This window comes from Ailuropoda melanoleuca, chromosome 16 (assembly GCF_002007445.2).
Source record: "Ailuropoda melanoleuca isolate Jingjing chromosome 16, ASM200744v2, whole genome shotgun sequence".
NCBI lineage: Eukaryota > Metazoa > Chordata > Mammalia > Carnivora > Ursidae > Ailuropoda > Ailuropoda melanoleuca.
The window spans coordinates 16,841,557-16,864,374 of NC_048233.1; the positions used below are offsets into that span (position 1 = coordinate 16,841,557).

The following is a 22,818-nucleotide window of genomic DNA, read 5'->3' on the forward strand; positions in this document are numbered from 1 at the left end:
TCGCGTTCTAAGTCTGCTGTCTCGCGGGTTACGTCCGAGCGTCCGCCTGTTCCCCCGTGCAGGTGGCCCGCCAACCGCCAGCCGTCCCGCCTGCGCTCCCGGAGCTCCCTTCTCAGCCTGCTGTCTCAAGCGTGCGGGTCCGCGGTCTGTCCGCTCCCCCTTGCAGGTGGCTACCGCTTCCCGGCGCCCTGACACGGCGGCTCCCTCCCCCTTCTGTTTAGCTTCCGATATCTGTGCGCGGTTTCACGGCTCCCCGCTTCGTACCTCGATACTCAGCGCTGGAGATGTTCATTTGTAGAGATCCAGATGTATCTTCCTGCGTCTCAGGCTGATTCCGTGGATATTCCTGCTGGTCTGGTACCTATCCAGCTCAACTCAGGGGACCAGCTGAAAAAGGGGTCCCCTACTCCTCCGCCATCTTAATCTCCCCCCCCCCGAGTCTTTTCTATTCTTGGTTCTAGAATGCTAAGCCATGATGCACATAAAATCCTATAACTGAAAGTGACAATAATTATTTTATTCAAACCATTTATTTCATAGCTAGAGGAACAGGGGTCCAGAGAGGGTAAACCAGCCCATCTGATCTGGTGCCACAGATTTGGGGTTGGTTTTTCTAGGCATAGGAATTTATACAATATTGAAATCAGATAGATCCTTAAGGATATTCCAGAACAAATATTTTGAACTGTTATATTTAGCAGTGTGGCCCTTTTTCAAATGGCATCTAATTCAAAATCTCAGAGTATAAGAGTGATGACTAGTCCATGTGTTTTGTTGGGTGAGGAATGGGAAAAGGGGAGAATTTAAAATCCTGGCATCCAAACTATTTGCCATCTCCTTACCACCTTCCTAAAGTGCACCTCCAACCATCAAGCCATGTGAAAACAAATATAAAACTCCTTTGAAAACCACTGATTTTATCCAAGAAGTTCAAAGAAATTGAACTTAGCCTACCTAATGAAGATAGGGTACAGATGCCCTGAGATATCCTGGTGTTTTTTTCACAAAAGAAATGGTTTCCCATTTCGTATCTTCATCATGTTTTTAACTGTTTGCTTAATTTTAAATGGACTTAATCAACCTTCTAACAGTAGTAATATAAAAAGTACTGTGATCCCCACTGGCCTGGGTATTAAAAGTTTCCATTTTCATTTTCTTCCTGAGACCACCATCTTAGATGTGTTCTCTTCACATCTTAATTCCACTAATCATCTTCATCATCCTATTTTCTATTTACAGAAGTCTTTGGGAATTTATTAGATATTACAGATATTAATGTATTAGAATATATTAGATATTACAGGTATCTATTTGTAGAGATATTTGCAATATCTCAAAAGATGTTTAAGTACAATCCATTATCAGAAAGTAAATTAGCTAATATTAAACATACAGAGAGCCCAAAGAATGGTGCCAAACATCCTTTCCCTCTTGAATTGCCTTGAAGTATGTGATATATAAGCCTCACTTGGACAGCTAGAAGTTTATTCTCACTATTCTCTAGTGTTTGATAAGTCTCTTCATACACATACTTGATTCAAATATTCCGACTTCATTCTGCACACTATGCCTCAGGGTTAAGGCCATGGCAACTGTTAATCCAGACTTCATCCAAGGAGAGTAATGACAGATACTGACAGTTATTCTTGAGTTCCTTCATCCACTGTAGGAATTACCTTGGATCACTTAGATTTTCAAAGTGAAGTATGGCCAAGACATATAAGTATAATAAGGTCATAAGTATAATTCATCATACAACTTAGATGTGAGGAAAAATGCAATAAATAAATCACACTTTTCCTCATGCGCTCCTACCCTGTAACTAATAAGGAGAAAAAACTTTACATCAATGACAAAATATTAGTCAATTCAGTAATATAAATAGTTCTTTTAGAAATACACAGTTCTTTTGGATAAGACATTCGGTCATTCAGATAGCTTCCTTAAACTCTAATTTTCTAAGGGTGCTGGAGTCACAGGATCAGAAAGGAACAGATGCTTTGGCCGGTGACTTCTGATATACAAATCAAATGCATGTTTTAAGCTGGTGACTGCTTGTTACAGCTAGTGTAGCTCATGGCTGGGGCTCTTCTAGCTTGGTTAGGGCTTACAGGCATTCCCTGAATGACTTGGGCTCTCATAGGTACCACAGAGCCATCTGAGGTTTAATTGTGACTCCCAGTTGGCATCATCTTGGGTTGTTCAATCAGATGCCCTTATCACAGAGACCCCTTCTTCCCACCACATGACCACTTTTGGGGGACCCCTCACCTAGATATTTTTAGCTGTTTCTACATCTCATCCCTTCTGTACAGAAACCAAAAAAAGCCTAATAAAGCTAAACTCAAGAGCTCCTTCTGTCTCTTTGCCAAGTGGCCCCAACTTTAAGGTCATGACACAAGTAGGTACAGGAGTAGCTCAAGATGTGATTTTCCTCCAGGATTTGAAGCATGGAGTGTTAAAGGAGCACCCTCTGCATTGAGTGGTGCTCATTTATCTAACACTTCTCTGCATTTGCCTTCCAAAGGCAGAAGAGGAGGAAATTGGGACACCTGTGTCTGCCATACTCACTCTGTTTCCTCTTTCTCTATCTTCTGCTTCCTATAATATCAAATTGCTAGAAAGTAGTGGCAGTCTCCACCAGTGTGTCACATCCTCCTTCCTCATTCTTGTTAACCCTAAACTATGGACAGAATATTTTCTATAAATGGTATGGGGAATATTAACATCTGAGTCCTCCATGTTTGGTGTTAGATGTGCTCCTTCCTCCTCTTGCATTCTGCCTGACGCTAATCCAAAACTTTTTTCTAGGCAGATGGATGCTTCAGACCATTATGGGAAAGGTTATATACTCTATAGTGAAAAATGAATTAATAATTTTCTAATCTTTATAGCATTAAGCTGACTTTTAGGTTGCTAATACCATCCCTCTGGATTGTTATACCAAAAAATAAGTTTCACCAGCTGAAGGAGGTATGGAACAAAGATAAAGAAAATTCAAAATTCATCCTGCTAGAAGAATAATCCTGGGTCCTGTAAAAATATCTGTCCAATAATGTTTACAGGTTATACTCCTTTGGGCAGATACTTTCTAACAATATCTTTAGACATGGGAAATAAGCAAGTCTCAGAAAGCTAAAGGTTTAAAGAGAACTTTATTTGTTGGATTTTTCCTTCATATTTTACATAGTGTCTGTTGAATGGAATAATGGAAGTTGATAGTATTTTTTTTTAGTTTCAAGTTTTTGTTTAAATAACAGCTAGTTTACATACAGTGTAATATTAGTTTCAGGAGTAGAATTTGCTGATTCATCACTTACATACAATACCCCCAGTGCTCATCACAGCAAGCGCACTCCTTAATCCACATCACCCATTTAACCCATCTCCCACCTGCCTCCTCTCAGCAACCCTCAGTTTGTTCTCTTATAGTTAAGAGTCTGTTTTATGGTTTGCTGTTCTTTTCTCCCCCTATGTTCATCTGTTTTGTTTCTTAAATTCCACATATGAGTGAAATCATATGCTATTCGTCTTTCTCTGACTAATTTATTTCACTTAGCATAATTCTCTCTAACTCCATCCACATTGTTACAAATGGCAAGATTTTATTCTTTTTTATGGCTGGGTAATATTTCATTTTATACACACACACACACACATACACACACCACCTCTTCTTTTATCTATTCATTAGTCAATGGACATTTGGGCTTTTTCCATAATTTGGCTATTATTGATAATGCTGCTATAAACATCAGGGTGTGCATATCCCTTTGAATCGGTATTTTTGTACCCTTTGGGTAAATACCTAGTAGTATGATTCCTGGATTGTAGAGTAGTTCTATTTTTAACTTTTTGAGGAACCTCCATACTGTTTTCCAGAGTGGCTGCACCAGTTTGCATTCCCACCAATAGTATAAGAGTTTCCCCTTTCTCCACATCCTTGCCAATATCTTGCTTCCTGTGTTGTTAATTTTATCCATTCTGACCAGTGTGAGGTGGTATCTCATTGTAGTTTTGATTTGTATTTCCTTGATGATGAGTGATGCTGAGCATCTTTTCATGTGTCTGTTAGCCATTTGGATATCTTCTTTATGTGTTCCTTAGATGAATGTCTATTCATGTCTTCCGCCCATTTCTTAACTGGATTGTTTGTTTTTTGGTGTTGAGTTTGATAAGTTCTTTATAGATTTTGGATACAAACCTTTATCAAATATATCATTTGCAAATATATTCTCCCATTCCTTAGGCTGCCTTTTCATTTTATTGATTGTTTCCTTCACTGTGCAGAAGCTTTTTATCTTGATGAAGTTTCAGTGGATCATTTTTGCTTTTGTTTTCCTTTGTTTGCCTCTGGTAATGTGTCTAGTAAGAAGTTGCCATGGCCGAGGTCGAATAGATTGCTGCCTGTGTTCTCCCCTAGGATTTTTATGGTTTCACATCTCGCATTTAGGTCTTTCATCCATTTTGAATATATTTTTGTGTATGGTATAAGAAAGTGATCCGGTTTCATTCTTCTACATGTTGCTGTCCAGTTTTCCCAGCAACATTTGTTGAAAAGACTGTCTTTTTGCCATTGGAATTTCTCTCCTGCTCTGTCGAGATTAGCTGACCATATAGTTGTGGGTCCATTTCTGGATTTTCTATTCTGTTCCACTGATTTATGTGTCTATTTTTGTGCCAGTACCATACTGTCTTGATGACTATAGTTTTGTAATAGGTGTTGAAGTCCAGAATTGTGATGCCTCCAACTTTGCTTTTCTTTTTCAAGATTGCTTTGACTATTTGGAGTCTTTTTTGGTTCCATACAAATTTCAGAATTGTTTGTTCTAGGTTTGTGAAAAATGTTGGTAGTGTTGATAGGGCTGACATTAAATATGTAGATTGCTTTGGGTAGTATAGACATTTTAGCAATATTTGTTCTTCCAAACCATAAGCATGGAATGCTTTTCCATTTCTTTTTGTCCTCTTCAGTTTCTTTCATAAGTGTTTTGTAGTTTTCAGAGTACAGATCTTTGCCTTTTTGGTTAGGTTTATTCCTAGATATCTTACGAGTTTTGGTGCAATTGTAAATGGGATTGATTCTGTGATTTCTCTTTCTGCTGCTTCATTATTCATGTATAAAAATGCAACAGATTTCTGTACATCGATTTTGTGTCCTGTAATTTTAATGAATTCATATGTCAGTTCTAGCAATTTTTTGGTGGAGTTCTCTGGGTTTTCTACTTAGAGTATCATATCTTCTGCGAAAAGCAAAAGTTTGACTTCTTCCTTGCCAATTTGGATGCCTTTTATTTCTTCTTGTTGTCTGATTGCTGATGCTAGGACTTCCATTACTATGCTAAATAACTGGTGAGAGTGGACATCCCTGTCTTGTTCCTGACTATAGAGGAAAACCTCTCAGTTTTTCCCCATTGAGGGTGATATTCGTGGTGGGTCTTTTACATAGGGCTTTATGATATTGAGGCATGTTTCTTCTATTCCTACTTTGTGAAGAGTGTTTTTTTTTTTTAATCAAGAACGGATGCTGTACTTTGTTAAATGATTTTTCTGCATCTATTGAGAGGATCATATGGCTCTTATCCTTTCTTTTATTAAAATAGGGGTATCACATTGATTTGCAAATACTGAACCACCCTTGCAACCCAGAAATAAATCCCACTTGATCATAGTGAATATTTTTTTAATGCACTGTTGGATTCAATTCACTAGTATCTTCTTGAGAATTTTTGCATCCATGTTCATCAGGGATATTGGCCTGTAATTCTCTTTTTTAGCAGGGTCTTTGGTTTTAGAATCAGGGTAATGTTGGCCTTTTAGAATGAGCTTGGAAGTTTTCCTTCCATTTCTATTTTTTTGGAATAGTTTGAGATGAATGGGTATTAACTCTTCTTTAAATGTTTGGTAGAATTCCCCTGTGAAGTCATTTGGCCCTGAACTTTTGTTTGTTGGGAGATTTTTGATTACTGATTCAATTTGTTTGCTGGTTATTGGCCTTTCCAAGTTTTCTATTTCTTCCTGGTTCACTTTTGATAATTTATATGGTTCTAGGAATTTATCCATTTCTTCCAGATTGCCCAATTTGTTGACATATAATTTTTCATAATGTTCTGCTTATTTGTATTTCTGTGGTGTTGGTTGTGATCTATCCAGTCTCATTTGTGATTTTATTTATTTGGGTCCTTTCCCTTTTCTTTTTGATAAGTTTTTCTATGGGTTTATCGGTTTTATTAATTTTTTTCAAAGAACCAGGTCCTTCATTGATTTGTTCTACTGGTTTTGTTTGTTTCTATATCATTTATTTCTGCTCTAATGTTTATTATTTCCATTATGCTTGCTTTAGGCTTCATTTGTTGTTCTTTTCCTAACACCTTTAGATCTAAGATTAGGTGGTATCTGAGATGTTTCTTGCTTCTTGAGATAGACCTGTATTGCTATATACTTCCCTCTTAGGACCACTTTTGCTGCATCCCAAAAGTTTCAGACTATTGTGCTTTCGTTTTCATTTGTTTCCATGTATTTTTAAATTTCTTCTTTAATTTCCTGGTTGACTCATTCATTCTTTAGTAGGATGTTCTTTAACCTCCATGTATTTATGGTCTTTCCAAATTTTTTCTTCCGGCTGATTTCAAGTTTCATAGCCTTGTGGTCGGAAAATATTCATGGTATGATCTCAATCTTTTTGTACTTCTTGAGACCTGATTTGTGATCCAGTATTTTATCTATTCTGTTGAATGCCCCATGTGCACTTGAAAGAATGTGTATTCTGCTGCTTTAGGATGAAATGTTCTGAATATATCTGTTAAGCCGATCTGTCCCAGTGTGTCTTTCAAAACCATTGTTTCCTTGTTGATTTTCTGCTTAGATGATCTGTCCCTTGATGTAAGTGGGGTCTTAATGTCCCCTACTATTATTGTATTATTATCAATGAGTTCCATTATGTTTGTTATTAATTGTTTTATGTATTTGGGTGCTCTCAAAAAATATTTATAATTGTTAGATCTCCTTGTTGGATAGACACTTTTATTTTGATACAGTACACTTCTTCATCTTTTGTTACAGTCTTTGGTTTAAAATCTAGTCTGTCTCATATAAGTATTTGCTACTCTGGCTTTCTTTTTATGTCTATTTGTATAATAAAATATTTCTCCATCCCCTTACTTTCAATCTTCAGGTGCGTTTAGGTCTAAAATGAGTTTCTTGTAGACAGCATATAGGTGGGTCTTGCTTTTTTATCCATTCTGACAGCCTGTATCCTTTGATGGAGCATTTAGTCCATTTACATTCAGAGTAATTATTGATAGATATCAATTTAGTGCCATTTTATTGCTCGTCTCGTTGTTTCTAGAGATTTTCTCTGCTCCTTTTTAGTCTTTTTCCCACTCAATGAGTCCCCTTTAATATTTCTTGCAGGACTGGGTCAGTAGACACAAACTCCTTTAGCTTTTGTTTGTCTAGGAAACTCTTTATTTCTCCTTCTACTCTGAATGATAGCGTTGCAGATAGAGTACTCTTGATTGCAGATTTTTCCCATTCAGCACGTTGAATATATCATGCCACTTTTTTCTGGCCTGCTAAATTTCTGTGGATAGCTCTGCCACTAACCTTATTTCTTTTCACTTGTAAGTTAGGGAATCCTTTTGTCTTGCTGCTTTTAGGATATTTTCCTTATCTCTATATTTTGCAAATTTAAGTACAGTATGTCTTGGTGTTGGCCTACTTTTGTTGATTTTGATGGGAGTTCTCTGTGCTTTCTGGATTTGGAAGTCTGTTTCCTTCCCCAGATTAGCAAAGTTTTCAGCTATAGTTTCCTCAAATAAACCTTCTTCCCTCTTTCTCTCTTCCTCTTCTGGGACTCCTATGATATGAATATTAATACATTTCATGGAATCATTGAGTTCCCTAAGTCTACTTCCATGATACAAGATTTTTCTTTCCTTCTTTTGATCACCTTCATTATTTTCCATAATTCTATCCTCTTTATCATTTATTCATTCCTCTGATTCTTCTGTCCTTATGGTCATTGCGTCCAGTTGGTTTCAAATCTTGGTTATTGCATTTTTTATTTTGGCCTGATTGGTTTTAAGCTCTTTTATCTCTGCAGTAAGGGACTCTCTGGTATCTTCTTATGCTTTTCTCAAGCCCAGCTAGTATCCTTATGATTGTTGCTTTAATTTCTGGATCAAGCATATTACTTATACCTGTTTTGATTGGATCCTTGGCCATGACCTTTTCTTGTTCTTTCTTTTGGGATGAATTCCTCTGTCTTGCTAGTTGTCTAGGTCTCTGTCTTCTTCTCTGTGTTAGGAAAGCCTGCTATGTTTCCTGCTCTTTAGAGTAATGGTTTTATGAAGAAGTCATGTAATGTTCAAGGCTTGGTGCTTCAGGAAGTGTCTCTGGTGTATGCTGCGTGCACTCTGCTGTTGTGTTATGGCTGCTCTGTCTGTCAGGTCAATCTTCTTCAGGGTTTCTCCTTGCCTGTAGTGGACAGTGTTTGAACCTTGGCCAGAGTGTGGTGAATTTTAATGAGGTGTGCTCTAATCTGCCTTTTAAAAGAGACTGGAAACTTTCCACTAGAGCTGAAGTATTGCAGAACTCTATGGTCAGTAGATGTGGTGCATGCAAGGGTTTGTGCTGGCCTTCAGATGGAAGAGCTGCTGCACTGGTCCTCAGGCACACTTGCTGGAGAAAAGCAGTACCAGCAGAGCACAGTGGGGACAGGGCTTAGGTTTAGGCCACCAGTGTTGGTTCTGTTCTGTTTACTGAAGTTGGTTTATATTGAGGGGTGGGGAAGGGAAATGGCAGCTCCTTTGTCACCACAGAGGGAAGTTTATGCTTGCTTTTGTCAGGGAGGCCCTCCTAGAAGACTGAATAATTTCCTCTCCTGCATCATAGGTGTTTTTCAGATCACCGTTTTCATGCTGTCTGTGTCTGGGTTACTTGTAGTGGAGCAGCACAGTGAACTTTGGGTTTTAGCCCAGCCAGGACAGCTGAGATTTAAAACTCCAATCTTTAAGGGTACCTGGGTGGCTTAATCAGTTAAGTGTCTGACTCTTGACCTCAGGTTAGGTCTCAGCTTAGGACCTTCTTCGATCCTTGTCTCCGGATTGTGAATTCAAGCCCCTTGTGGAACCTACTTAAAAACAAACAAACAAACTTTAGGGACCTGGTGTGGCAGGGACCTGCACTGGTCTTCTGGGGGAGGATCTTGCTGCACTGGTATCAGTGCAGGCTTGACGCAGAAGGGCAGTTGCACCAGAGTGCAGGAGTGTGGGGTTTGGAGCAAAGTGCACTAAAGAGCCAGTGTCCGGGTTAGCTGCCCTCAGCAGGTGTCTCTGCATCTATGCTGAGGGGTGAAGGAAAGGAAATGGCGCCCACTGGCTCCTTTGTCCCCAGAAAGGCAATGCCTTCTCTCTCAGATGAACTCCAAGAAGGGGGAACCATCTCCCAGTGCATCTCAGGTGATCCACGGATTGTGCCCTCTGCCCCCTGAATTACCTTCCTGCCTTCTCTACAGGAGCACTGCAGCACCCTCAGATCTTTATACCACCCATGCCATGGACCTCTCAAAGTCCAGTTTTTGAGCCCTGCTGGTGGCAAATATGAAAATCAGCCCCTCTTATTTTCCCAGTCAGTGACTCTGGGGAATTGTTTTTCTTGTGCGATCCTGTGTGCTCCTCTTTCATCTCTCTCTGTGAGCAGGGCTCCCATCCCTCCACACATCTGCACACCTCCTACCTTCAACAATGTGTTCTACTCTCTCCCTCTAGCTGTGCAGTTTGTTCTGTAAGTCCTCAGATTGATTTCTTGGGTATTCAGAATGATTTGATACTTATCTAGCTGTGTTTGAGGGGCAAGGCAAGCCTAGGGTCCTCCTACTACTCTGCCATCTTAGCTTCTTCCTCCTTTATAGTGTTTTCAAAAAGACTCACTTGATGTCTTAAAGTTCTTTATAAACTTAAATTTAATTTTTGTTGCCTTCCTCACATTTTTATTTTGGTATATTAAAGTCAAAGACTGTCCTTAGTGATCATTGGAACATTTTACCAATAATCTAATTCATACATACAGTCGAGTATAGATTCTCTTTTAATTCCTAGGAAGATCTGTGGATTTGGATGTTACTGAAGCTGTTAAAACCATCCATGAATTCTTCCTGTCTAAAGTCTTCCTGTATGCAACCTCATTTACAATGGTAATTTACAACCTATTTTTAAACATTCAGGCTATGAATAATCTTTCTATTTAGAAGCATTTCCTCTCTGAATTCCCACAACTATTTTGATTCTGCAAATCATATGCTAATTTCAGTCTTTTCTTTCTATAAATTTAGAGCTCATACCTTTAACGATGCTCAGCAAATTTAGTCACTTGTGGAGCAAACATGTTCTGAAGAGTTGATATCTTTATTGACTTGAGGCACTCATAACTCCAAGAATATAAATTTAAGATCCTTAGTCCCATCTTGTAATCAATATTGTTGGGTATTAAGAATAAATTCTACCTGTCAGAAACTATGTGGAAATAATTTTTTCATGTGGAAAATAAATGTAGCTTCTGTGAACATAGCTATGCACGTCATATATTAGAATTAACTACTAATCAGTATCAATGCTTATGGAATATTGTATTTCTGTTCTAGCTATTGAATGAAGCCACTGAAATAACTGGTTATGTTTACATTCCAGAAGAAAGCATTTATAGATAATAATAACTTTCCTCTTGAAGTGACTTCTGTCTGTCTGTATGTGTTGTCTTTTGTAGCAAATCCATTCTAGGGTCTATGCTATTCAGCATGACATTACAGAATGAGCCTCCCATAGAAATGATAGCTCCAGGAGTGTGGGATATAAGCCAGCCATCTCCAGTGATCCTGCAGGTAAGTGTCACGCTATGAGATTAAAGTATACATGGCAAAAAAAAAAAAAAAGTATACACAGCAAGTATTGGTTGATAAGTAGCTTCTCAATCACAGAAACAATTTCCTATTAGGATCATACATTTTAATAGTCTTCTCTTCCTCCAGTCTGTTGGGATTTGTAAAACCTCTAGTTCTTTTATTTTGTATTCAGTACTCTCAAAACACTTTTCCCCCAGCTTATATAACAGCAATTTCAAGCCATTCTCCCTCAAACATGATCACAAAGGAAAGAAATGGAGTGTTGCCATTAGTACATTCATTATGTGGATTCATTTTTCTTTCCATTGTCTGAAAACAGTCATTGGTATATATTATTAACTTGGTACATCTGCCTCTGCATTGTGTCTTGATTCCTTAAAATCCTTCAGTTATACATTTCCTATATGACTAGCACTAGGTCAGTAGTGGAGGAGAAACTGCAAACAAAATCCATTCAACATACTTTCTTTACTCTTAAGACCCCCTCTTCTTTCTGTGATTTGTAATCATGAATAAAAGGTGGCTAATGATTCCAGGCTTTGGTCCTTACTGCTGAGAGCTCCTTGTGTGTTCATCATTATAAATGATCATAATGGTTGGATACATAAAGCATGGCCACTCCCATATATGGAAATGCAGGGAATATGGACTTTCCATCTTTACAGGGTAAAACTGGCAACTGCTATCTGGGCAGCACTTTCTATAACTGGATTTCTCAACCTCAACACTAATGACATTTTGGACCAGATAACTCTTTGTTGTGGGGGCTGTCTTATGCATTGCGGGACATTTAGCAGCATCTTTGGCTTCTACCTACTATGTGCCAGTAGCATCTGCCTAGTTCTGACAATCAAAAAATGCTTCTAGATATTGTCAGATGTCCTTTAGGGATAAAATTACCCTCATTTGAGCAGAGCTGTTCTAGAGAAAGCTAGTGGAGTTTCTACGCTCAAGTTTCCGGGTTTGGGGTGAGGGACAAAGTTTAGCAAGATGTTGAAACTGGAAGAGAAAAATTATACTAATAAAAATGTGGTTTCCACTGTGAAAAAGGAAGTCCTTGCCAAACATTAATCAAGGATCTACTTCTAGGTCATGGATATGATGAGGAAAAAGAGTGTTTGTTCAGGTTCAATCTTGGCACAACATCATAGGTACTCAACATATAATGGCTTATTATTTAACAGATGTTCCATTGTAACATGATGACCACCTTTCTTTAAAAGGACAAATGCAGGAGCACCTGGGTGGCTCAGTTGGTTAGCTTAGGTCATGATCTCAGGGTTGTGAGATCAAGCTCCAAGTTGGACTCCACATGCTCAGCATGGAGTCTGCCTGAGATTCTCTCCCTCTGCCCTTCCCTCCCACTCATGATCTATAAATAAATAAATAAATAAATAAATAAATAAATAAATAAAATTTTTTTAAAATGCATTTTTTAACAGACTATTGCTTGCCAGATACAAATTACCTTGCTTAATGAGAATCTTCCAAGTCTGACCATTGTCAAACCTTTGAGGCTATAAAGTTGTGATTCAAGGAGTCTTTATCGGCAGTGGTGGGAGTGGAAGAAGCAGGAGAAACTATCAGATTATTCTTCTTAGATGAGAAGAATAGCTCCTTTAGAACACAGATCCTGGCAAGTGGAATCTCAGGATTAGTTTCAAGTATTCAAGAGCAGCACATATTTCCAACTAGACATCTGGAGCTATAACCAAATTTATCTTATAAAAAAAGGGGGGACATGTAAATCATTCGACAGTATGCAAAAAGTTAAATAATCTAATTTTTACAAAATAGTTTCAAATGGCATAGACATAAAAGGAAACTTCTCGGTATTTTTAATTGATGATAAAATATACAAAATAAAATAGGAGTTATTAAAGTTAAAACCCTTACTAACCAATATCACTCTAATTATATACAGCTAAATTTAGAGCAGAATCTTTCAGCCTAAAGATTATAGTGAGGAAATTAGCAAATTCTGCCACCAGTGTTTGTGTTAAGGAGTCAAGATAGGTATCAGGTAAAGACATCAGGCTCAGAGTTAGAAAATCTGGGTTATGGTTTTAGCTCTTAAACAGAAAACTTTATGACTTTGATCAAGTCACCAAACATACTTTCACCTCTGTACAATGAAAGGGTTACACTATGCCTATCCAACTTCTTTCAGATCTGTACTTTTCTGATTGTCTTTATTAGATAGGCAGTTACTGCCCCATGGTAGACACCCTAGTATGAGAAGGGATATGATATGTCACAGAACCTGAATCCTTTGAGTCCATCACTTTATTTTAGGTTCTATGGCTTAAGTGCCAACCAGAAGCAGTGTATGGAGTGAAGCAGATCTGAGTTCAGAAATGGACAAAGATTGGGGCAGCTGGGTGGCTCAGTTTGTTAAGTGTTTGCCTTCAGCTCAGGTTGTGATCCCGGGGTCCTGGGGTCGAGCCCCACATCCAGCCTTGCTTTGGGCTCCTTGCTCAGTGGGGAGCCTGCTTCTCCCTCTCCCTCTGCCTGCCGCTCCCCCTCCTGTGCTCTTTCTATCTCTGTCAAATAAATAAAAACTTAAAAAAAAAAGAAAAAAAATGGAGGCGGATTATTGCATGATTCCATTAACCTGGATCTCCTTCAACTTCCTACCTCTCTCTATGTACAATCTAGTAGAGTGGCTCTATCACAATTTAAGAACTAAGAGCAGAGTTTTAGTCAATGTTGCTCTTGTTCTATTTTATATTCCTCTATTTCCCCATCTCCCTGTTCATGTCTAAATTCACTATATTCTGGCTTATTTGTTATTCTTAGTTGCCCTATCCAGTGGTGGTTTTAGTTCTCTTCATACTAGCTCTCTGCAACTTCTGGCACTCTCTTTCCCATTACAGAACACTCTTCTCCTCTCATTATCCTTTCTCTGTTTCCTTCCCAGGCTCCCCTTCTGCTAGTCTTCCCTGTTGACAGTTCTCAAAGTTTCCATCTGCTGCCCATTGCTATTCTCAGTATATATACTCTCCCTGGGAGAATTTCTTAAAAAGCTTTGTTGCGATAGAATTCACATATCATACAACCTTCCCATTTAAACTGTGCAATTCATTGTTTTGGGACTCTTTTTTTTTTTTTTTTTTTAGTTTTTTCAAAGATATGTACAATTACCACCAGCATCAATTTTAGAGCATTTTCATCACTTCAAATAGAAATCCTACATCCTTTAGCTATCACCTCCTATTCTCCCATTTTCCCCAACTCTAAGAAACTGCTAATCTACTTTCTGTCTCTATAGATTTACCTATTCTGCATATTTTATATAGATCAAATCATACAATACTTGGTGATTTGTGACTGTCTTCTTTCACTTAGCATAATGTTTCAAAGGTCATCGACATTGTAGCATATATCAGTATTCATTCTTTTTAAATGTTGAATAGTATTACTATACTTTATCCATTCATTAGTTGATATGCATTTAGATTGTTTCTACCTTTTGGCTATTGAGAGTGGCACTGCTGTGAACTTTTGTGTACAAGTTTGTGTGTGGACATATGTTTTTATTCTCTCTCTCTCTCTCTCTCTCTCTCTATATATATATATATGTATCTGGCACTAGAATTTCTAGATCTCATTCATTTCTGAGGTTTTATTCACATTATCCATCCAGATTCACTTCTTAATCTATCTCTAGTTCAGGTTCTTTCATGTTACACACTTCAGACAAATACAGCCACATACCTGCTGAAACTCCCACGTGGATATTCTATAGACGGTTTCGAAGAAAACATATCCCAAACTGAGCTCACCTTTCTTTCCAAATTGCTCTCACTCCCTGAATTATTTATGTCTGTTCATGCTCCTACATACATCTCCTTGTTTCATTTGCCTCGTCCCTCTTTATCCCTACTCATATTCAGTCTATACTATATCCGGCCAATTTATCTCCCATATATTCCCCAAGTATATACTTTCAATTTGCCACATCTGCCCTAGTTCAAAAATTCCCTTCTCGGTTACAGTAGTTTAGCTGGTTTTCTTGCCTTTAGTTTTGTCATTCTATAATCCAAAATCCATAAGTTTGATCTTTCTAAAACTTAAATGTGAACCTGTCACTCTTCTATTTACACTCTTCAATAACTCAGCACTTCCTAGAGAATTAAGGTCACGCTCTACAGCATGACTCCCTTCCCATTGTTTCTCTTGCCACTCCTTGTCTGACACTTCAAGCTCCAGCAACTTTGAAAATGTTGTTGTTTCTGACATGCACTATCCTGCTTTTACCTTGTGCATTTACAAATACTGTTTTCTGCTTGCAGCGTGCCCTCCCTCTTCCTTTTACCATCCACTGCCTACCCCTCCTCTGACTTTGTTTGTGTAATTAATATTCATCTTTTAGGATCCACAGGCCCTCCTCTAGAATCTCTCCCACATGCTCTCCTCTCTTTCAACCCCAAGCAGGGTTAAGTGACCTTCCTCTGCATTCATATAATAACCAATAAGATTTTTATTAACACATGGACCATATTACATTTCTTTCTTATTGACTTTTTGCCCATTGAATTCTTGATTTCTGAAGTCATTGGGTGTTTTTATCCCCAACATCTAGCATAGTACCTGAGATATAATATTTGTAAAATCAGTGCTATGTGTGATCACTACAGTAATCCAACCTACAGATATTTCTAAACTTAGCACTTTATCGCAATTATTGGAATCCAGATTCTAGAGTGTTTGCTTCTTCCTTTTATCTAAGTGACCTTCCTCTTAAACCAGTTCTTACTCACTCACCTGAAGTATTTTACTTTACCTAACATTATATTAGATGCCTACTCTCCATTATCAACCATGTTAGGGAGAGACAATAGTCTGGCTATATGTCCACAATTGGTCCAAGACTTGATACCAAGTCTTTAGAACACAGTACATTTTGCATCCTAATGTAGCAGATTTTTTATTTCTTTTCCATCACTCCTGAACTGCCTTATGGGTTTTTACAATTCCTTCCTTTAAACTCGCCACAATTGCATCCAGTTGGTAGGCATCCTTCCTTCCCCTGAACTACCATAGTACTTATGGTCTAACATTCATGTGCCTTGTAATATCCAAAATACATCTACAGTCCAAGGAGTTAGTTCTTTGAACAAGTTGACAGAATCATGGGGGCCCAGGCTGGGCCCATGGACACCTCTCGGCATGGTTGTGTCATGGACACTGGGGACATTCATAGCAACTTCCTCAAGGAATTCCAAGTCATGAAGTTATAGTAGGAACCATGGTGGTCAAGTATAAATGGAGAAGGATGAGGAGAAGAAGTGAAGTAAGAGGCATAAATGGAACACAAGAAGTCAATATCCAGATGTATAAGGAGGTGTGAACCAGAGGATTGGATAATCAGGTCTGAATTTTTTCCTGCATCTCTCAGAAAAAAGAGCCTCAAAATTTTTTGTCGTTGCTGTTCTTGAAATCAGGAGTCTATCCTTGATGCTTGAGGCAGGAATGTAATAAATGGGTATTACGGCATATACAGTGGAGACAGTTGAGGAGATCTCCTGGAGCACTCCATTAAAAATACTTTTGAGACCAAAGCAGGCTTGGTTAGTTACAATGATAGAAGGAGAAAACCGGAGTCACATGTTTGCCATCACTGACTTGAAGCACAGCTTTGGCGTTTATGTATATATATTGTACTATACTTTAATTGTTAATGTATATCTTTTCTCCTTAATTAGACTTTAAGTTTTTTGAAGGTGTTGGATCCCTTTTATATCTTCCATAATTCACGATACACGAAAAAATTCTGGAGCAAATATAATAACGTATACTGTGTGGGAACTTCACTTCTGTGAAAAATTAGAACAAGAGGCATTTGGGAGAAGTGCCAGTATTTTCTATCAGTGGGTCAGTAATTTTAGCCTCATGACGTATGAAATAATGCAGTCTGTATAGGGCCTTATTCATATATCAGAAATTAAAAATTCACAGTGGAAATATATCAAAATTTATTATATATTTGTGTATAGGGATACTTCAGTATTCTCATCCAGTAGCTTTAGTTTCCTTATCCACTGTGCTTTTCACTTAAAACCAACATAAAATTGAACTAGTTCATCAAATACTATTTCTAGTATTTTTGTTTCATGTGTTTAAAATATTTGGGCACAGAAAAAGTAACATAACCTGCCAATACTGGAGTAACTTCTCTCCAAGGGACCAAAATTAATCTTTCTGTCAAGAGGGAAAATTTATTATAATATTGCTTTTCTATGACTCAGTTCTTTTATCATGTTGGAGTAATAAATGGTACAGTATAACAAAAATTATGCCAAAAACAAATGTGGCAACAAATTTTAGGGGTTATAAAATTGCTAAAACTTTTTTCTAGTAAATAACCCAAATAGATTCGACTGTATTTCAAGCTGTAACTCTCACAGTCTACCTTATAATATTTCTCAATTTTCTCTGAGATCCCAAACTAGCATAGTTCAGCAGAGAAAAATAATTTAGATTTTTTAATTTGAAAAAATGTATTATAACTTTAAACACACATATGGGGCACTAAAATATCTAGCTCATTTACATAGTTTGAAACTGTATATTTTGTTAACTTTTTTTTTATTTATGAGAATAAGATCATTGCCGAAATATGGTTTAAAGGAAAGCACATTCTGCCAAAAAAAGGCCTGAATTCTAGCCCTGTCTATAAATCTGAACTACAGAGCAAGAGCAAAAATATTGTACTTGGTTATACACTTAAACAGATCTTTACCAGAAATTTCATGTCTACAAAGTGGTTCACAGCCCTGTAGATTTCCAAGTATAAACCAACATAGAGTAACTTTTTCTTTTCTCAGGTATTTCCATGAGAAAAGTATAATCACCATCTACAATTTTTATCATTTAATCATATAAAGACATTTTAATACTGAACTGTGTAAAGGATATAATTTTAGCATTAAACAAAAATGTAATATTTAAATTCATGAAATTTCATATATTGCTATTTTTTTCTCATTTTTCCTCAGACAACATTGCAGATTACTAATTAATGTAATAATTGAGGATTTGCTAAATACCATATGTATTTCAATACCAAGTCCAAACCCTAATGATTCATGATTCCTTTCTTTTTTTTTTTTTTTTAAGATTTTACTTATTTATGTTAGAGAGAGATAGAGAGCACACAAGTAGGGGTAGGGGCAAAGGGAGAGGAAGAGAGAGACTGTCAAGCAGACTCTACACTGAGCACAGAGCCTGACATGGGGCTCGATCCCACAACCCTTACCCAAAATCAACAGTCAGATGCTTAACCTACTGAGCTACCCAGGTGCCCCAACCCTAATGATTCTTTTAAAAATTAGTTTTAAGTAAAAAAGAGCACAGAAAACATAGGAATTTTCCTTTAGTTTCTATAAACTTTAGAGAGAGAATATTAAATTAATAATACATTTTGAGGCATTTAATACATGGCAAATCATTTCTTTATTCCAGATTGATTTTCCAGCTACTGAGTGGGAGTATATGAAACTTGATTCTGAAGAGAATAGAAATAATCTTGAAGAACCGCCAAAAGAGTGTTTAAAACACATAGCCAGACTTTCACAGAAACAGTCACCCTTACTGTAAGTGACCCAGGTCTTGTGAGTGAATTTTGCCTACTGTTTTTGATACCATCAATTATACTGGAAGTCACATCTGTTGGACTATCAATTAATGTATAGGAGTTAATTAGTGATTTTGTATGTTTTTTAAAGATTTTTTTCCCATTGCTTTTAGCAATAGAGGTTTAACTTTAGTCAAAGTAAAGTTAACTTTAGTCAACTTTTATACATAAAAAGTATAAAAAGATTGGAAATCATTCAGTTCAGTACAACAAAGCAGAGACTGATTAGATATATATCAGCATTTAGCAGTGATAAACCATTGCTTAACCATCCTTCAACTGAGTAAAAAGTTGTTTTAGTAAATAGGAAAAAGCAAAATTTAAATTTCATGGCAGATTTCAAAAGAATAGATATAAATAATGTTTTAGTGCCACTAAATTAGTGACTAAGGAGTACTTAAATTTTGTCAAACAGTAATTCTCCGAAAAATAAAGTAAAATCCCAGGAAGAGCTGTAAGAGAACTAGTGATATCAGTACTTTCTACTTGGTAATATCTAAGCCATGGGTGATTGTGCTCATTAATAGCATGCAAAAACATAAAACTAAGGAAGTAACGTTTTATGTGTATACTGTGATAAGATATAAAATGTGATAAAGCCTTTTATTCCAAGAATAAGAAATTGTTTAAATACTTTGACCAGGAGAGTCATGTGATCTAAATAATCTTTTTGAGTGTGCCCTTGGACCACAAGTTGAAGAATGGATTAAGGAGAAAATAAGAATGGAATTAGTACAGTAAGAAGGTTGATGTAATTTTTTAAGCAAGAGGTCATGGTGGCTAAAACTAAGGTGATGGCAATGGACATTGGTAGAAATGGCTAGATTTGGGAGATCTGTTTTGGAAATTAAGAAGATGTGACTTGATGATTAATAGTAACTAGGGGATAAGCCAACTGAGAAAGCAAAAAATCAAGTTAAGTCAATGGAGAATCCAAATTCTTGAATGATTGAATAGGCAAATGTTAAGAATTATTTTCTGGAGAAGGAGTAAATTTGGGCCATTTCAGACTGACGCATTGAGGTGATCAAGGGTTCCGTTCTGGGTAATCTTATTACTGCCCTTATCTCTAATTTCACCTTGTAATACTTTTCTCCTCATTCACTTCAAGCCAGTGACATCAGTCTCCTGTATATACTTCAAATGTGCTGGTCCTTCTCCCATCTCAAGGCCTTTTCATTTGGTGTTCCCTCTACCTGAAATACTCCTTCTTCAGTTCTTCACATGACTGAATCTCTCATCCTGTAGGTCAGATCTTTCACTTCTTCTTAAAGAAGCTTCTTCGTTTACCCTATCTAATGAAGTTTTTCTCTTTACTCTCTGTCTTGTTACCTTTTATTATCACACTTAACACAATCTATTATCATCTTGTTTGTTAATGCGTTTTTTCTTTTCTTCCTCATAAATTTGTAAGAATTGGGAGAGCAGGGGCACCTGGGTGGCACAGCGGTTAAGCATCTGCCTTTGGCTCAGGGCGTGATCCCGGCGTTATGGGATCGAGCCCCGCATCAGGCTCCTCCGCTATGAGCCTGCTTCTTCCTCTCCCACTCCCCCGCTTGTGTTCCCTCTCTCGCTGGCTGTCTCTATCTCTGTCAAATAAATAAATAAAATCTTTAAAAAAAAAAAAAGAGTTGGGAGAGCAAGGAACCCATCTATCTTGTTTGTCAGTGTATTTCCTGTACTGTACACTGTGCTGATAAATAATACATGTAAAATAAATGTTATAATGAATAAAGTTCCTTCACATAACATCTGATATAAAAAGTTGCCTTAAGGGTTGTAAATGATGGACTATTCTCATAGTCTTATTATATATGCATTTTGAAAATCCATTGTTATACTAGACTACTGTCAACTAAGTGAAGCATCTTTTCTACTACTTACTCAAAAATATAAAACATTACATATAATAAGTGTGTCACATATCAGATTAACTAACATATTTGTAATGGTTTTTTTAAAATATGAAAAAGGTGGCATGCTTTGTAATTTTAAGTATATTCAAACAAAAAAAATCAAAAGCAACAAATAATGATAGTAACTTCCTTTAAATATTAGGAGTTTGTGTTTTTTAAGTTTACCCCAGTGAATCCCAACTTGTTTTGGACCTAGTTGCTATTTAAATGAATAACTTATATATAAAACAAGCAACATTTTCCTCTGTTTTACTTACTCAAATACAATTATTAAGCTCAGTACAGTAGAATTTCATTCTGGATTGTGAAAAAGATGGAGAACAGCCTTCAATGTGATAAAATTTGTGTTAGAATCAGATTAACTTGTTTCAAAATACCACATTTTGTCATTTATATAGTGACAGTTATTCCTTCTTTAAAATTTATCAAATGTAATCAAATTCAGACTCAATGAAATTCAATGAAAATGTACATAAAATATTTGTAAAAATGTAAAAAATATCGATTCTTGATGACAACTAAAAGAGTGTTTCTTTTCTTTTTTTAAAGAGTGTTTCTAATATGAAGAAGATTCCAGAAAAAAGACAGAAAAACATTTGTTTTGAAAGGAATTAATGCTTCCATTTCTAGCTATGAAAGGCACCTGTTACTAGACTAATTCTGACTTAAGGGTATATGAGACAAGAAAAATACATATGAAACAAATGCTTTCAGAAATTGGATGGGTCTTGAGGTGAACTCATGAATAAAGTAGTTTTCAGCCTGGAGTCACTTTCTACATCATGGCTCTGGGAAGTATAATCAAAGAAGTGGTCTTGCTGAGATTTAAAAAAAAAAAAAGTGGGCAGAGATCAGAGTTTAATGATGCTGAAGCAGCTGGAATTTCTAGAGCATAACAGTAGAAAAGGATAGGAGCTGCAGAAATACATAACTGAGTACTTAGCTACTCATGAGCAGGTAGAGATTTTGTAAGGCCTGCAAAAGAGCCACCACAGGGAGATGTGAAATGAATGTAGATTCCGCAGGTGGCACAACACTGAAGGACATAGAAATATTGACCAGTAAGAATGAAAAAAATCCCAGAACACCCCAAGCATTCAACAAAGAAACCAGAAAGATCCATATTAAGAGTAAGCGCTCTCTAGCCCAAGATTAAAGACTATGCTAGACCTAGTCTAACCTAACATGTAAAAACAATTCTTAAAAGGCTAAAGCTGATCTGCTAGTGCTTAAACTGCCTACTAAAAAAATCGAAACATTTAACACCCAAAAGATGGCAAAATGCAGACAGTGTAGCATTTTAAATATTTAATGTCCAATCAATAATTGCTAGACATAGAAAAACTCAGGAATATATAACCATAGCCCGGGATAGGAGACAGCAGTTAACAGAGATAAATCCAAATATTTTTAAACTAGCAGCTAATGATTTCAATACAACTATTATAAAGACATCTATGGATTTAAAAAAAAAAAGATGTATATGAGTGAACAAATGAAGTCTCAGTAAGTAAAATTGGAAATTTAAAGGCTGAAAAACACAGTATCTAAATTTTCTAAAAACCACTGAAAAAGCTTAATAGATCGCATAATAAAGAAACAACAGTGAGCTTGAAGAAAAGGCAAAAGAATATTAGCCATGTTGAAGTACAGAAAAAAATAATCCTAAAAATAGTGATAGATCCTTGTAACCTGTCAGACAATACTGACAATATGTGTATTGGAGACACAGGAGTGAAGAGAAAGATCTAGGCCAAAAAAATTAAGTAAGTAAGTAATAATAGTCAAAATTTTACAAATTTGTTTTAAACTTCTACCCACAGATATAAGAAACTTAGCAACTCCCAAACAAGCACACAGACACACCCACACATCCATATTATAGTCAAATTTCTAAAAATTAAACATAAAGATAAAAATTCTTAAAGCATCAGAGAAAATAAATTCCTACAGGGGAATAACTATCATATTAACTGCAAATTTCTCATCAGAAATAATGGGATCCAAAAGATAGTAGACTATTATCTTACATCTAGAAAGGGAAAAAGAAAATCTATCAACTTAGAATTCTATAACCAGTAAAATTATATTTCAAAAATGAAGCCAGAATGAAAATATTTTCAATTAAACACAGCAGAGTTTGTTTATGATCAGCTTATCTGTACTGTAAGAAACCTTAAAGGAAATACTACCAGCTGATAGAAAAGGATAAATAGATAAAAGCTTAATATATAGGAATAAATGAAAAGCACTATAAAGGGAAAATAGATGGAAATAAAATTACTTTTACTTACACATTTAACAATTTCTTTAAAAAATAATTAACTATATAAGGCAAAAATAATTACAACGTACTGCTGGGT

The 22,818-nt window shown here is 36.5% G+C and overlaps 1 protein-coding gene across 2 annotated transcripts in view; it reads left to right on the forward strand.

Moving 5' to 3' along the window:
* The window catches only part of PIK3C2G (phosphatidylinositol-4-phosphate 3-kinase catalytic subunit type 2 gamma), a 358,071-nt gene that overhangs the window by 120,785 nt on the left and 214,468 nt on the right, over positions 1-22,818 (forward strand). For both annotated transcript variants that reach the window (XM_034645915.1, XM_011228226.3), the window contains 2 exons: positions 10,765-10,879; positions 18,368-18,498. In XM_034645915.1, coding sequence (XP_034501806.1) covers positions 10,765-10,879; positions 18,368-18,498 — 246 coding nt within the window. The remainder of the gene's footprint in view (positions 1-10,764; positions 10,880-18,367; positions 18,499-22,818) is intronic.